This window comes from Cherax quadricarinatus, unplaced genomic scaffold, assembly GCF_038502225.1.
Source record: "Cherax quadricarinatus isolate ZL_2023a unplaced genomic scaffold, ASM3850222v1 Contig2565, whole genome shotgun sequence".
NCBI lineage: Eukaryota > Metazoa > Arthropoda > Malacostraca > Decapoda > Parastacidae > Cherax > Cherax quadricarinatus.
The window spans coordinates 15700-33748 of NW_027197591.1; the positions used below are offsets into that span (position 1 = coordinate 15700).

An 18049-nucleotide genomic window follows, 5' to 3' on the forward strand; every position below is an offset into this window, starting at 1 on the left:
TTCTGTAAACTCAGCATTATAATCCTTATAGAGAATAAACTTTGAATTTAATTGAATTGAAGGTGAGGAGAGGAGAGGGAGTTGTGGTAATTGTTTGGAAAGGGAATCCCCTTCCATAATGACTTCAGGTAACAAGCCTCTCCCTAGGGTTACTTCCTCCTCTGTCTTTTAATGGCACTAGGACCAGCTTGAGAGCCACTGGACCTCTTCCAGAGAGCTGTGTTTTTGGTGCCTCTGTAAGATTTACCTGAAGTGGGCCAAGATTTTGTCACCGAACATGTTGCAGATATGGCTTGTTTCAGCTTGGCCAGGGTGATATTTCTCATCAAAAGCTTGCACCCTCCTCCACATTGCACAAATCTCCTTAATCTCCGAAGGCACCTCCTTCCCTCTCTCTTCCTCCTCCTCTGAAGCAAGTTGCTCAGTAGTGGTCTGCTGCTGTTCAGTTGAAGGTTGTGATGTTGGTTTGTCCCTTATTACTTTGATAGTAAGGTTCTCACTACATGTTCTAGTGTGGGGTGGCTTTTTACTTAATGGCCTTATCTGTCTAGGGGTAATACTTACATCATGGCTGATCATCTTGAGTGTCTGATATCCTCTCACCAGCCCTCTTCACAGGTTATGTAAACTACTACTATAAAAATATAACTGTATTCTCAATAGATATGTACAGAATATACAATTACAGCCTCACACTTTCAAAACTCCATAGCTGTTCTCCCACATGGTGTATCTTATTAACTTTTGTCCTTCTCTCTTTTGACTAACTCTGGGCTAACCAGTGTTTTGACACACTTTAGTCACCCTGGGTATGGTGGCCACAACTTAAATTATAAAAACTCCCCCCTGGAGCACACATAATGCCCCAAAAGATAGAAAGAAGGACCCAGAGATCTTGCCACCTCCATGTCCACAAGAGAAAGGAGAGAGAGAGAGAAGGGGAGAGGGAGGATCCTAGCTAAACTCCTCCCACCAAAACAAAAGACTGTTGCCATGCACAATTCTCTTGTTACCACAATTCTACTATACCTTATTTAACTGTTACAAAAAGAAATACAACTTTATAAACTACTTGTTTAAATTGTGTGTTTGTGTGTCTATAGTATAACCTATTATATTGAGAAAAAAGGCTTGACCCAGCTGCCTCTCAGTCCTAAGGGTGATCAGTCCTTATGACATTTAGAGCTTAATCCCCATCAATTCAATATAATTAGGTATTCCAGAGTAACTGTTACTTATAAATACATGTTGGGTCCTATAGCCCCATAACACCCCCACCTCCAGACGAAGTCTCACAAAAGCTAGCAGTGTCCCTCAGGATACGGCTAGTAAAAAGTATATTGCTTAAGTCTGAAGGCGGTAAACAAGACTACTAGAAATGCTACATATTTCCCAGCACCATAACTACTCTTCACTTTACTGTTATTTACAACAGATTGCAGAATTTTTTAGAAAAGCATTTTAACCATACCCATATACTCAAGGGTGTAACTATTTACAATTTTAGTGACTTTTAAACAATACACATTACAATGCAAAAATTGCACACAATGCTCACTGTGAAAGCCCGCACCAACAGGCCTGTGCCTCTGCTGCGGTAATCTAGCAAGCAACTGGTACTCCAGGGTGGCATCTTCCTGATCAGGAGACGAGAGTAGAGCCAAACCCAGAGCAGTCAGGTGTACACCAGGCAGGAAACTTCACAAAACATGTCAAGGTGTCTCTCACTTGGTGGCCGAACCAAACAGTGAGACTTCCAGTCAACACTCATGATCCTTAACATGGTCAGGCACTCAAGCCCATCTTCCGAGGTCCCACTCCACACAGATCCTCCAAACTTATGAAGAGGAGGCAGACATAGAACATGAAGGGGTCCAAGGGACCACAAAGGCAAATCGTCGGGCCGTTTTGTATATAGAGCACACCAAGACACAACATCACATACCTTCCTGAACGTCTCATGTTACCGAAGGTTGTCAACCACTGCCTCAACTCACATTTATGTACACATTGACCCTCGTCACACTTTTGGCTCCGACTCGACTCCTTCACAGTCAGATGGCTGGTAGAGAGTACTCAGGCTCGCCGAGAGTTCACCACTGTTGTGGTCTGCTGCTGTTCAGTTGAAGGTGTTGCAGCTCTTCAGTGGTTACCTCTTCCTTGTGGTCCTCCAACAACTCTTCCACATCCTCGTCACTCACATCCAATCCCATGGACTTCCCCAGACACACAATGGATTCAACAACAGGTGTAGGGTCATCAGGGTCAGCCTCAAACCCTTCAAAATCTTTCTCGAGGACACACTCTGGCCACAATTTTCTCCAAAAAGAGTTCAAAGTCCTGGAAATCACTCCCTGCCAAGCCTTACCTGTAAGGCTAATGCAGTTGTAGATACTGAAGCGATTCCTCCAGAACTCTCTTAGGGTCAATTCAGTGTCCGAGGTCGCTTCAAAGCACCTTTGAAACACTGCTTTTGTGTAGAGTTTTTTGAAGTTAGATATGACCTGCTGGTCCATGGGCTGGATGAGAGGAGTAGTGTTAGGAGGCAAGAACTTCACTATTATAAAACTGAAATCCCTACCAAGTTTGGAGGATGAGCAGAAGTACTGTCCAGTACCAGGAGGCACTTGAGTGGCAATTTATTTTCCTGGAGGTATTTTTTCACACTTGAGCAAAACACTTCATGGACCCAGTCAATGAAAATTTGCCTTGTGACCCATGCCTTATTGTTAGCCCTCCACATCACACACAATCTACTCTTGATGACATTGTTATTCTTGAACACTCTGGGATTTTCAGTGATACACCAGTAAAGACTTCACTTTGAAATCCCCACTAGCGTTAGCACAGAACAAGGGTTAGCCTATCCTTCATTGGCTTGTGTCCTGGCAGTGACTTTTCCTCCTGCGTGATGCAGGTCCTCTGTGGCATTTTCTTCCAAAAGAGGTCTGTTTCGTCACACCTGAACACTTGTTGAGGTTGGAATTCTTCAGTCTCAACGTACCCACTGAATTCCTGCAAAAATTTTTCAGCTGCATGTTTGTCGGAACTAGCAGCCTTGCCATGCCTTACAACACTGTATGCCACTACGCTTCTTAAATCTGTCAAACCAGTCTCTGCTGGCCTTAAATTCACTAACATCAGTACTAGTTCTAGGTATTTTCTTTACAAGATCTGCATGCAACTGCCATGCCTTTTCACAAATGATCGTCTCTGAAACACTATCTCCCGCTAACTGTTTCTCGCTGATCCACAACAACAACTTCACATCTTCCATTGTTTGTGATCTCTTTTTCGTTAACATGCTTACCCCTTTCACCACATCAGCTTCCTTTATTTGTTCTTTCTTTGCCAGGATGGAAGTGATTGTTGATTTGGATTTCCTATATATACTGGCAAGTTCCAGCACCCGCACACCACTCTCATATTTTTCAATAACTTCTTTCTTAAATTCCATCATGTTTCTCACTTTCTTTACCAAAGGGCTGGCACTCTGAACTTTCTTTGGCCCATGGTGGCTTATTTCACAGTCACACTTAATAAACAAGCACAAAAACCAATGGATATTACTGAAATGTTTGGATAAAAGTGCGGAGTATATGCTCATTCACCAAGAGTCACACGGAGACTGACTCACCTACACAAGGTGTCCCAGTGGGAGGTGGGCTGAAGCATATAATACAGACGATTTACAAGGCACCAGCTGAAATACAGAGCCAAATTTCCACCCAAAAACTGGCCTAAATACGAATCGGCCGATAAACACAGCAGCTGATATTCGGGATTCCAATGTATATATATCGTGCATTATATAGGTCTCACAGGCCACAAATATTAATGGAAAAAATAAAATAAATTAGAAAACCACAGAAAAATGTACAATTAAAAAACAAACACAAAGTGTACAGCAGTTGCCAAAGTTGCCACCAGCCTGTGATTTACTGACAACTTTACACCTCTATTTCTCAGTAAATACTGATGGGATTTTCTTCTTTGATTTCATTACCTCCACTAAAATATACTCTTTTAACCCTTTCAGGGTCCGTGCCATAGATCTACGGCTTTACGTTCAGGGTCCAAACATGAGATCAACGCCATGAGCTCAGCTCACTCTTGATAAGCTGTGAGCAGTAAATTTGGGCCTAGATATGAGAAAATGCATCTATGTGGTATGTGTGCACCACATAAAACAAATCCTGCAGCACACAGTACATAATGAGAGAAAAAAACTGAGATCGTAATTTTCGATTAAAACAGCGACTTTACAGTGTTTTCTCATATGTTTTTAATAGGTGTATTTGCAATTTCTTGGTCTCATTTGATAGAGTGGAAGATATACTACAGAAATAGAGATGATTTTGATTGGTTTTAGTACTGGAAATGGCATGAAACTAAGTTCAAATTAGCAGAAATGTTAAATTTTTGCCGATGTTTAAGAGTAAACAAATGACCTCACAACTCTAATACATGACAGCTGGTGGGTTTAATATACATTCACAAATGTGGTGATATTATTTATACAATTATTACAGTATTGCATAACAGTAAATCTTCTATTTTTTGGTTTGAATAAAAATTCATTATGTGAATAAAAAATCAAAATGGAATTCATTTGTAAAGACTGAAAATGTAACTGATGAACAGAGGAAATGTTAGTTTAGTGGTAGGAATGCCTGCATTGTTTATTCTGGACCCTACTTTGAAATTGGAATATTTTAAACTTTGCATTAAATTGGCCAAATTACCAATTTCCGGTCACTTTATTTTGTTGTTGAAACAGTTGACTTGGTGATTCCTTGTGCTCAATCGATAGAATAGAAGTAATACTAGTGAAATAGCTAAGAATTTGGTCGACTGGAATACTGTAATTGGCCTAAAATGGGAGTCAAAGTCAGCAAAATTGCCAATGCGTAAATATCGCCGACACATCAAAATTTGCGAGAGCATAATTTTGTCAATTTTCCATCAAATTTCGTAGTTTTTGTTTTATTACCTTCAGAAAAAAGATTCTCTACCATTTCATAAGAAAAAATAACAAAATTATTTTTTGAAAATTCTTGGACCCTGGTGCACACTTTGAAATTTGGCCTCTGGACCCTGAAAGGGTTAATAAGAAAAAAATACATTATTTTAAATTCTTTGACCTTGAGAGCAATTTTCAGATCAGGGGTCTGAACCTTAATATGGTTAATTACTATCATATATTATCATATCGTCTGTTCACACTGTCCACTAAAAAGTTTTCCCTCCCATGTTTTTTTTTTTTTTTTTTTTAATCAATTTGATTTTTGGGAAACTGAACACTATGATTTCTAACTGGAATGAAGTTTGAGGTGTTTTACTAAATTTGATTTATCTGGAAATGCATTAAGGCATTCTGAACGCTTGAATGGTTTCTCTCCAGTATGAATTCTCATGTGTTTTACTAAACTAGATTTATGTGAAAACTCTTTTACACACACTGAACAGTGATATGGCTTCTCTCCAGTATGTATTCTCATGTGATCTACTAAAGTAGTTGTATCTGAAAAACCTTTTAGACACTCTGAACACTGATATGGTTTCTCTCCAGTATGAATTCTCATGTGTTGTATTAAATGAGATTTTTGTGAAAAATTTTTCTGACACTCTGAACATTTATATGGTTTCTCTCCAGTATGAATTCTTATGTGTTTTACTAAACAAGATTTTCGTGAAAACCCTTTTAGACACTCTGAACACTGAAATGGTTTCTCTCCAGTATGAATTCTCAAGTGTTCTACTAAAGTAGTTGTATCTGAAAGACCTTTTAGACACTCTGAACATTGATATGGTTTCTCTCCAGTATGAATTCTCATGTGTTGTACTAAAGATGATTTTTCTGAAAACTCTTTTAAACACTCAGAACACTGATATGGTTTCTCTCCAGTATGAATTCTCATGTGTTGTATTAAATGAGATTTTTGTGAAAACTTTTTTTGACACACTGAACATTTATATGGTTTCTCTCCAGTATGAATCCTCAGGTGTTGTAATAAAATATGTTTTCTGTTAAACTCTTTTAGACACTCTGAACATTTATATGGTTTTTCTCCAGTATGAATTCTCGTGTGTTCTACTAAAACATATTTTCTGGCAAATGCTTTTAGACACTCTGAGCACTGATATGGTTTCTCTCCAGTATGATTTCTCATGTGTTTTACTAAACTTGATTTACCTGAAAACTCTTTTAGACATTCTGAACATTGATATGGTTTCTTTCCAGAATGATTTTTCATGTGTTCTAATAAATAAGATTTATCTGAAAACTTTTTTAGACACACACAACACTGATATTGTTTCTCTTTGTTATGAATTTTCATGTGTCTCATTAAATATTTTTTTTCAGAAAACTCTTTCATACACATTAAACACAGAACTGTGTTTTTGCTTTCATTAATTGTTACAAGTGATACACAATGAGATTTTTGTGAGGAATGTGAATATTGATGTAGTTTGACTTCTGGATGAACCGTAACATGCGTTGATTGAACGCTTTCTTTTTCAAGTATATCAGACATAGTGATCAAAAGCCTTTCACTATAATGACCCAAAAATTAAAAGTGCTTCAAGTGTCAGGATTTCTACAAGGAGAAATTTTTTTTTCTGGAAATGGTAGAGAATCTTTTTCTTAAAATAATGACTCCAGAAGCACAAAATATAATGCAAACTTATATAATTAAGAAGGCACAAAGTTGGCAATCTGAGCACAATTAACACATCAACAATCTCAGCCTTTGCTCATTCCAAAGAAATTTTTAGCTTATTCACAGTATGTCAAGTGCATAAAAGTTGCTAATTTGATTTTACACAAAATTCACAAATTCTAATTTGAAAACAATAAAAAATAAACAGAGTATGCATTCTGCTCATTAATCATCTCTCCCAGCCTCTAGTATATTATTCCTTCCCTCTGTTTTGAATTCATCATCATCACACAAAATATACGTTTTATCCTATTTCCCAGAAAATAAAAAATAACCAGGAAAAATTGTCATGATTTAGGGCATCCCAATAATTGAAGCAGACCTAAGTAAGAACCCATAAAAAAAGATGAGGGAGGAGAGGGAGTCTGTCCTAAAGAAAAAAATGTCAAAAATCAAATATTTCAAGCTGCTTCCAGTTCTGAAATCAACCAAATTATCCTTTTCAGTAGACTGATGTCCATTTTATCAACCAATACCAAAACACATCCTAAAAACACCTCAAAGTTGCTATTTATACTAAACAGAAGGTCAGAGGTCTGTTTTTCCCAGCATGCACTGCTTGGGGAAGGACTTGATTTATACTGTGCACTCACTCCAAAGATACATCCTCGCATGTCTACACCCAAATTTACTACTCACAGCATATGTGAGAGAGCTGTGCTTAAATTGTAGACCTATATGTGTGCTACTGGGGTTAATGTAGATCTACGTGAGTAACACTGTGGTCAATAATGCAGATTTACATGAGTAACACTGGGTTCAGTAATGTAAATATACATGAATAACACTAAGGTCAATAATGTTGATCTATCTAATATAGAGTAAAATGGGGTAATACTCTTATAAATGAATTATGAAGTGCTTAACCACATACAATTTGTGATCACTTTCTTACAATGAAAAAAAATATGTCTGTAATACTCTATTATTACAATATTATAAACATGGCCAAGCACTAAACCAGTAAGGTTTAAACTGTGCTTGATATCTCCAATTCCTTGGATCAAGCAAGCAGTTGACCAGCACCTACCTTGAAGGCTTCTCTAATAATCTACATGAATTTCAATGTTTCTTGATAAAGCTTTCACAACAGTTTTGTAACAACAAATATTATGAAAAAGTTCTTATTACAGTGACAATACAATGATGTTTGTCAATGCAGCAAGATGTTGAACAGTAGGATGCTAAGGTGATGTTTGGCAGTAGGATGTTAAGGTGATGCTTAACACTAGGATGCTCAGGTGATGTTTAACAGTAGGATGTTAGATGTTTAACACTAGGATGTTAAGGTGATGTTTAACACTACAATGTTAGGGTGATGTTTAACACTAGGATGTTAAGGTGATGTTTAACACTAGGATGTTAAGGTGATGTTTAACACTATGATGTTAGGGTGATGTTTAACACTAGGATGTTAAGATATTTAACACTAGGATGCTAAAGTGATGTTTAACACTAGGATGTTAAGGTGATGTTTAACACTACAATGTTAGGGTGATGTTTAACACTATGATGTTAGGGTGATGTTTAACACTAGGATGTTAAGATATTTAACACTAGGATGCTAAAGTGATGTTTAACACTAGGATGCTAAGGTGATGTTTAACATTAGAATGTTAAGGTGATGTTTAACACTATGATGTTAAGGTGATGCTTAACAGCAGGATGTTAAGGTGATGTTGAACACTATGATGTTAAGGTGATGCTTAACAGCAGGATGTTAAGGTGATGTTGAACACTATGATGTTAAGGTGATGTTTAACAATAGAATGTTAAGATGATGTTTAACAGTAGGATGTTAAGATGATGTTGAACATTATGTTAATGTGATGTTTAACATGTTACTGCGATGTTTAACACTAGGATGTTAAGGTGATGTTTAACACTAGGATGTTAAGGTGATGTTTAACAGTAGGATGTTAAGGTGATGTTTAACAGTAGGATGTTAAGGTTATGCTTAACAGTAAAATGTTAAGGTGATGTTTAACAGTATTGTTACACAATTTCATGACACGGATGACACTGTAAATGTTATAACTAACACTGTAGCAGCACTATATATTTCTAACACTGTAGTAACACAGTGTTATCACTATATATTTCTAACACTGCAGTAACACAATGTTGTCACTATATATTTTTAACATGGTAGTAATACAGTGTTGTCACTATATATTTCTAACACTGTAGTAACACAGTGTTGTCCCTATATGCTTCAGAATTTGACACTTACGGAAGCCTTATGATAATGAAAACTGACACTACAAGAATAACATATCTGGTGCCAGGATGACCTGAAGTGCTGGTACTACAAGTACCAGTCTTTGCTACCAGGATGACCTGCAGTACTGGTACTACCAGTACCAACCTCTGCTACCAGGATGGCCTGTAGTGGTGGTACTACAAGTACCAACCTCTGCTACCAGGTTGACCTGCAGTACTGGCACTAAAAGTACCAGTCTCTGCTACCAGGATGACCTGTATAAAAGAAATAACTGAATATTACAATCTTCTGTTAAACATTTTCTTTAACTCTTAAACTATCCAGACGTAGATCTACATTTTCACTGTCAGTGCTCCGAATATTTAAAAAAAAAAAAATTATTAAAGAGGGCAATTTCCTGTGTGTAATAATATCAAAAAATTTTTTAAGATCAGTACTTACCAAGATATAAGACCGCAAAGTTGGCACTTGATGCTCGCCTGACGGCAACATTGATACTCACCTGACGGCAACATTGAGTCCTGCTGCTTCCAGAAGTGTTGCGGAAATACCATTTTTTTTATTTTTATATTAATTTATATAATTTTTTATGTTCTGATAATTACAATTTATAGTAGCTCTTGTGATTTCATAGCCAATCTTTGTTCTGACACTAATATTAGGTACTGAAATAGTACACAAATAGTCCCAATCATACCAAAAGGTGAACATTTTCACCTGCATTGGTCATTTACTATTGTCTAGAAATACATTGGACCCCCGCCTTATGATATTAATCCGTTCCTGAGAGCTCATCGTAAGCCGAAATTATCGTTAGCCGAATTAATTTTCCCCATAAGAAATAATGGAAATCAAATTAATCCGTTCCTGACACCGCAAAGTATGAAAAAAAAAATTTACCACATGAAATATTAATTTTAATACACACAAACTGAAGAAGACATGCACAATTACTACTCTACTAAGAATAGAATACATGACACTCACCTTTATTGAAGATCTGGTGATGATTGATGGGATGGGAGGAGGGGAGAGTGTGGAAGTTATTGTTTAGAAGGGGAATCCCCTTCCATTCGGACTTGAGGTAGCAAGTCCTTTTCAGGGGTTACTTCCCTTCTTCTTTTAATGCCACTAGGACCAGCTTGAGAGTCACTGGACCTCTGTCACACAACAAATCTGTCCATAGAGCTCTATACCACCCATTCCTTTAAGACTTTCCTAAAATGGGCCATAACGTTGTCATTGTACAGGTTGCCAACACGGCTTGCAGTAGCTGTGTCAGGGTCTACCTTATACCTTTGAAGAATTTCGAGAGTATATCCACTGTCTGAGCCCGGCCATGGACCAGACTCGTCTGGTGCTTGCCTGGTCAACCAGGCTGTTGCTGCTGGAGGCCTGCTGCCCCACATATCCATCACAGCCTGGTTGATCTGGCACCTGGTGAAGATACTTGTCTAGTTTTCTCTTGAAGGCTTCACCACTTGTTCAAGCAGTGTTTCTGATATCTTCTGGCAAGATGTTGAAAAGTCTGGGACCCCGGATGTTGATACAGTGTTCCCTTATTGTCCCCACTGCGCCCTTGCTCCTCACTGGGTTTATTTTACACTTCCTCCCATATCTCTCACTCCAGTATGTTGTTATGGCAGTGTGCAGATTTGGGACCAAGCCCTCGAGTACCTTCCAGGTATGTATTATCATGTACCTCTCTCTCCTCCGCTCCAATGAGTACATGTTCAAGACTTGCAGGCGTTCCCAGTAGTTTAGGTGCTTTACTGGCTCAATGTGAGCCGTAAACGATCTCTGTATTTGTTCCAGCCCCGATGTTTCTCCTGCCCTGAACGGGGCCGTCAGCACTGAGCAATATTCTAAGTGAGGGAGCACTAGCGATTTGAAGAGTGTCACCATCGGCATTATTTCCCTCGTTTTGAAAGCTCTCAATACCCACCCAGTCATTTTCCTGGCTGTCGTGATCTTTGTCTTGTTATGGTCTTTAAAAGAATGGCCGGCTGACATAATTATTCCTAGGTCTTTCACATGTTCCTTACATTCTATTTGGTGACCCACTTGAGTTTTGTATATAGTGCTCCTTTTGAGTTCTTCATTCTTTCCATACCTAAGCAGCTGGAACTTATCACCATTGAACATCATGTTGTTCTCCACTGCCCACTGTAAAGGTTTGCAGTTCAACCCACTTTGCACACATTTCCTTAATCTCTTTTTTCAATTCCATACTAATTCTTGCCCTTTTTACCACAGGGATGGCACTAGAAGCTTTCTTGGGGTCCATGGTGACTTATTTTGCAGTTACAAGCACTAAAAACACTGGGATAATGTGAAATGTACAGAATGTATGCATAGATGCAACCGCACTGGCTGGCTTGTAAACACTGGCACTGGGGCCACATGTGGGATACGTCCTGGATGAATCATGTAAGGCGAGTTTTTTATCGTGAGGAGAGGCAAAATTTTTGCGTTCAAATGCTTCGTATGGCAGATTTAGTGTAACGCGATGCGTTCATAAGGTGGGGGTCCACTGTACATACAAAGTATAGTGGACCCTAGGTTATCGGCCGTTCCTGATATTGGCCAACTCGGTTATCGCCAGGTTTGGGCCGAAATTTTATTCCAGTTATCGGCAGTTGTTTCACTTATCGGCCGTACCGGACACATCCAACTGCCAGCCACTCGCACATTCATGAGTCAGGGTGGCTGTTTGTCTGAGCGAGTGAGACAATTTCTGCTCATTCATCCAAACATTTCACTATAATCCATTGTTTTTTGTGGTTACTGACTGAGTGCAACTGCAAAATAAGCAACCATGAGCCCAAAAAAAATTCCTAGTAAAGTTTTTTTGGTAAAGAAAGTGAGAAACATGATGGAATTTAACCCTTCAACTGTTGCAACCCCAAATCCTGAGGTGTCTCCTGGTGTCACAGAATTTCTGAAAAAGAAAAAAAACTATTTTTCTCATGAAACAATAGAGAATCCATTCCTGATTGTGATGACACCAAAGGAACAAAATTTGATGGAAAACTGATGGAATTATGCTCTCTCAAAATTAGTGACCTTGGCGATATTTATGAATATTTCGCCCATGTTGAGCCCTATTTTCAGCTAATTCCATTGTTCCAGTCGACCAAACTCATAGCTATTTCTTTAGAGCTCCATTTTTTCTATCGACTGAGTACAAGAAACTGCCCATTTACCAATTTCAACTACCCAATAATGTGGTCAGAAATTTGCAATTTGGCCAATTTCACAAAAATTAAAAAATATGACAATTTCAAAGTAGGGTCCAGAATGAACAATGCAGACATTCCTGGCTCTAAAATAACATTTTCTTTGTTCATCAGTCACGTCTCCAGGCCCCTTTTGATATTACTCTTGCTTTCTATTTTGAATTTTTATTCAAACAAAAAATAGAAGATTTACTGTTATGCAGACTACTGCAATATTGTAATAATTGTATAAATAATGTCAACCCATTCATGACTGCATATTAGAATGGCTACTTGGATATTTATTGGAAAATTACATCATTTGTTTACTTTTGAACATCGGTAAAAATCAAACATTTCCCTTACTTTGAGCTCCATTTCAAGGTTCTTTTCATAGTAAAACCAATCAAAATCACCTCTACTTCTATAATATGTTTTCAATTCTATCAAATGAGACCTAGAAAACGAGAATACAACCATAAATACTATGCGAAATAGACCACAAATTCAGCATTTTAATTAAAAAAACAGTCGGAGGTTTTTTTTCTCATTATGCACTGCATGCTGCACGATTTTTTTTATATGGTGCACACTGACCACAAAGACCCATTCTCTCACATGTGGGCCTACCAGCTTTCTCCTGTTTGATTTAAAGCCACTAGAATTTATGGGTATATATATGTCAAAAACGGTGGCTCATAAGACATATATATACGACTGAAACAGTCAAAGGGTTAAGAAAGAAGTTATTGAAAAATATGCAAGTGGTGTGTGGGTGCTGGAACTTGCCAGGATGCATGGGAAACCCAAATCAACAATCACTTCCATCCTAGCAAAGAAAGTAGAAATCAAGGAAGCTAATGTTGCGAAAGGAGTAAATGTGCTAACGAAACAAAGGTCACCAATAATGGAAGATATGGAGAAGTTATTGCTCTTGTGGATCACCAAAAACAATTAGCAGGAGATAGTGTTGTTGAGTCGATCAATTGTGAAAAGGCAAGACAGTTGCATGTGGATCTCGTAAAGAAAATGCCTGGAATGAGTGCTGCTGTTAGTGAATTTAGGGCCAGCATAGGTTGTAAGACATTCTGAAAGGGTGTTGCATAAATGTTGCACATGGGTTATTATCGACGTTTTTTGATATTTTCTCGACCATTTATGGCCACATCCACCTCAAAGCCACTAAACTCGGGGTCAACATCACATTCCTCTTAAAATGGGAGGGTTAATACTACATGAAATCAGTGAATCCCAGGTGTTTGCCCTGCTGTTTGCTCTAGCTGGCACTCATTTGAACTGGTGCTCCCACAAGGTACTAAGTGGTCCCAGATTTTTTTAATACAGTGCACACTGAATGTTTTGACCCATTCTATGTTGACAACGCATCTCAGGCCAATTGTGCCATATTTGAAGGCAGGAAAAATAAAACGTTTATGTATGTTTGGGGCACTAGCGGTAAGAATGTATATATACGTTTGGACCGTTTATGGGTTAAAGAAGCGTAGTGGCATACACAGTGTGGTAAGGCATGGTGAGGCTGCAAGTTCTGACAAATGTGCAGCTGAAAAATTCATGCATGAATTCAAAGGGTACGTAGAGGCTAAAGGATTCCCCCCCCCCAACAAGTGTTCAATTGTGACGAAACAGGCCTCTTTTGGAAGAAAATGCCAAAGAGGACCTACATCACGCAGGAGGAAAAGGCACTGCCAGGACACATGCCTATGAAAGACAGGCTTACCAGCAGGTCATTTCTAACTTCAAAAAAATCTTCATGAAAGCAGTGTTTCAGAGGTGCTTTGAAGTGACTTCGGACACTGACTTGACCCTAAGAGAATTCTGGAGGAATCACTTCAATATCCTCCATTGCATAAGCCTTATAGGTAAGGCTTGGCAGGGAGTGACTTCCAAGACTTTGAACTCTGCTCGGAGAAAATTGTGGCCAGAATGTGTCCTCAACAAGGATTTTGAAGGGTTTGGGGCTGACCCTGAGGACCCTACTCCTGTTGTGGAATGTACTGTGTCTTTGGGGAGGGCCATGGGGTTGGGGGTTAGTGGCAAGGATGTGGAAGAGTTGCTGGAGGACCACAGGGAAGAGCTAACCACCGAAGAGCTGCAAGACCTTCGTCTGGAACAGCAACAGGCCACAGCTGAGGAAATTGATTTAGAGGAGGAGGAGTGAGAGGGGTGAAGATGCCTTCTTCAGTGATTAAGAACATTTGTGCAAAGTGGAGGTGCAAACTTTTGTGGAGAAATATTACCCTGACCTAGCTGAAACAAGCCATATCTGCTACATGTTCAGTGATAAAACGTTGTCCCACTTCAGGGAAATCTTAACCCTTTCAGGGTCCGTCCCGTAGATCTACGGCTTTACGTTCAGGGTCCAAACCGTAGATCTACGCCAAAATTCTAGCAGTGTCAAATTTAGCACGAGAAGGCTGGTAGGCCTACATCTGAGAGAATGGGTCTGGGTGGTCAGTGTGCACACCATAGAAAAAATCTGGACGCCCGCATGGCATTGTGGGAACACCGTCAAAGTAGCTTTGTTCATTGTGCCTGGCGGCAAGGAAGCTCTCACTCCCCACTCACTCTCCGGGCGAATTCTGACTCTCCTCTTCACAACTTACAGTTCTAAGACTGATGGAAGTGGAGCTGAAGATGAATTCTATGGTTTTGAACCATATGATACCATTGTGCCATATGGTACAATGGTACCATATGGTACAATGGTACCATATGGTACAATGGTGCCATGTCATACAATGGTATATGGTGCAATGGTATCGTATGGTAGAGTAGTACCACATGGTACAATGTACCATATAGTATATTGTACCATATGGTACATTATACCATATGGTACAGGGACCCTAATGGATATAAGTCTGTCTGACTTTTTTGGGTTATCCTAGGTTCTCCAAACATATGCTGCTAAGTATGATATTCTATGTAACTTTATTTGTGTATAACTAAATAAACTTACTTATGATGCCACATGCACTTGAGTAAGTTTATTCAGGTGTACAGAAATACAGTTACATAGATTATCATACATAGCAGCATACATATAAAATCCTAGGATAACCCAAAAAAGTCAGGGTGACTTATTTCCATAGTTATCCCTGTATCTGTACCATATGGTGTCCTGTACTGTATGGTACTCTGTGTCATATGGTACCCTGTGCCATATGGTACCCTGTGCCATATGGTACCCTGTACCATATGGTACCCTGTACCATATGGTACCCTGCACCATATGGTACCCTGCATCATATGTTATCCTGTACTGCATGGTACCCTATACCATATAGTACAATGTACCATATGGTACCCTGTGACACATGATACCATGTACCATATGGTCAATAGGTGTTGGTGGCATGAGACACCAGCCAAGACTAAGTGAGTGGCGACACAAGCTACCTACTGACTCCCCAGTTTCCGAGACAAAGTGCTTTGTCATCCACCTCAAGGAACACGTCAAGTTCCTGTACACTTATAAATGTATAATACAACATTACTAATATATAACATTTTTGCATATTTTTGTTGTAAACAACTATTGTAAACAAAATAATGAAAATATTAGTGTGTTTATTGTGAATACAACAGTACCATATGGTACAATGAACCATATGGTATCATTGTACTATATGGTACAATGTACCATATGGTACCATTGCATCATATGGTACAATATGGTACCTTTACACCATATGGTACCATAAGGTACCATTGCACCATATGGTACCATTGTATCATATGGTACCATTGTACCAAATGGTGCCATTGTATCATATGGTACCACTGTATCATATGGTACCATTGTATCATGTGCCATTGTACCATATTGTACCATATGGTACCATTGCACCCTATAGCACCATTGTACCATATGATACTATATGGTACTGTTGTATTCAACACAATAACCGCACTAGTATTTTCATCATTTTGTTTACAATAAACTTGTAAACAAGTTTTGTAAGCAATATAAAGATAAACAAATTAGTGCAGTTATTGTGTTGAATACAATGAGTGTACACTTATACAATATACATTACACTGGTCTCACAGGCCACAAATGTTATTAGAAAAAGAAAAAAATTAAAAAAGAAAATAAAAAAGTATAAAAAACGTAAAATAAAAAAATGGGATTTTACGGAAGTCACTTATGTTGCCGCCACCTGGTCATTTTGGTCAACTTCCCGCCGCTGTATCTCGGTAAGTACTGATCAGAAAAAAAAAATTGTCTTATTACCTTCACAAAAATATGCTCTTTAATTCTGTAAGAAAATTTTTTTTTTTTTTTTTTCAAAATTTCTTAGACACTGGAGCACCACTTCAGATTTTGGCCTTGGACCCTGAAGGGGTTAAAGAGATGCCAGAAACAGACCTCTCTGGACAGTTTTTTTGTGCAACAGGTGTGCACAAGCTGGTCCTGGTGGCAGTAAAAGACAAAGAAGGGATGTAACCCCAGAGAGGGGTTTGATACCTGAATTCCTTATGGTGGGGAATTCCCCTTCCAAACAATAATCAGTCCTCTCTCTCTCCTCCTCCCTGTCTTCCATAAGCCAACAAGAGTCTTCAATACAGGTATGTAATAGTAATTTAAATGTATATTTTATTTAGTTCTCATTGTTTTCTGTATGTAAAACTATAATTAATCTTTAAAAAATGTATTTCTGTTAATATTTTTTGATGTCTGGAACAGATTAATTGTATTTACATTAATTCTTGTGGGAAATATTATTTCAGTTTTCGGCCATTCCAGTTTTAGGCCAAGCTTCTGAAACGGATTATGGCCGATAACCAAGGGTCTATTGTATACACCTAGAAAATCCAAAAATGAACTAGTCCCAAATCTGCACAAGGAAATCACTTCATATGAAAGCAAAAGACTCAGCAGGTGTGTCATTAGTACACTAAGGGACAACACAGTAAGCGTCAGGGGCCCTGCCTCCCAGCATACATAAAGGATTACCAATAGACCCCTGGTTGTCTTCAGGAGGGAGATAGACAGGTACCTAGTTAGTACCTGACCAGCCGGGCTGTGGTTCATTCGACGGTTTGTGTGTGACCAGTAGTAACAGCCTGGTTGATCAGGCCTTGATCCACTGCAAGGCCTGGTCATGGATCGGGCTGAAGGGGCAGTGACCCTCAGAACACGATCCAGGTAAGTACGGGTATGAAATAGTGTCTTTAACTTCAGATAGCTAGCTTGAAATATAGGTTAGATGGGTATATGATGGGTGTGGGTTGTACTAGCCTAGCATATACCAATAGGCCTACTGTAGTGTTCCACTGTTTTGTTTCCTTAAACCTGCTGCTCATGTTCACCTAGCTGTAAATAGGTACCTGCTTCTTAGCTGACTGTTGTTAGGATGCATCCTGGGGAGATTAAGGAGTACCAACAGAAATATGCCAATATAACAATGGTGTCTTTGTTGTGCTTTCCTGGCTTACTAACCCACTGCATTAATAATCTAAATAAAACCATCTGGTTTAAGTCTTTGAGTTTATTTTCGCTGCTATCTGTTTGTGACCAGCCTAACAATCACTCATGTTACCTGCTGATGACCAGCCTAACAATCTTCACTCATGTTACCTGCTGGTGACCAGCCTAACAATCATCACTCATATATTGCTATCTACTAGTGATCAGCCTAACAATCATCAGTGTTGATAGTGACCAGCCTAACAATTATCAGTGTAGTTATCTACAAGTACAATACAATTTTTATTTCTTTGCAAGTTTACATTGAGACTCTGTAGTTACAATAATGAGTTGAAGTGCAAAGAGAGCCACTATCATACCACGACATTATGGGCAGACTAAATTAATGGCTTACAGATTACTTAATACTAGAGATATTGATTACAGT

The 18049-nt window shown here is 38.7% G+C and overlaps 1 protein-coding gene across 1 annotated transcript in view; it reads right to left on the minus strand.

The window, feature by feature from the left end:
- Positions 1–635: 635 nt before the first annotated feature.
- LOC128699293 (zinc finger protein 271-like) overlaps positions 636–18049 on the minus strand; it is a 37991-nt gene continuing 20577 nt past the window's right edge. The window contains exon 2 of the mRNA XM_070081397.1: positions 636–9203. Within this exon, the coding sequence (XP_069937498.1) occupies positions 5313–6539 (1227 nt within the window). The 5' untranslated portion in view covers positions 6540–9203 and the 3' untranslated portion in view covers positions 636–5312. The remainder of the gene's footprint in view (positions 9204–18049) is intronic.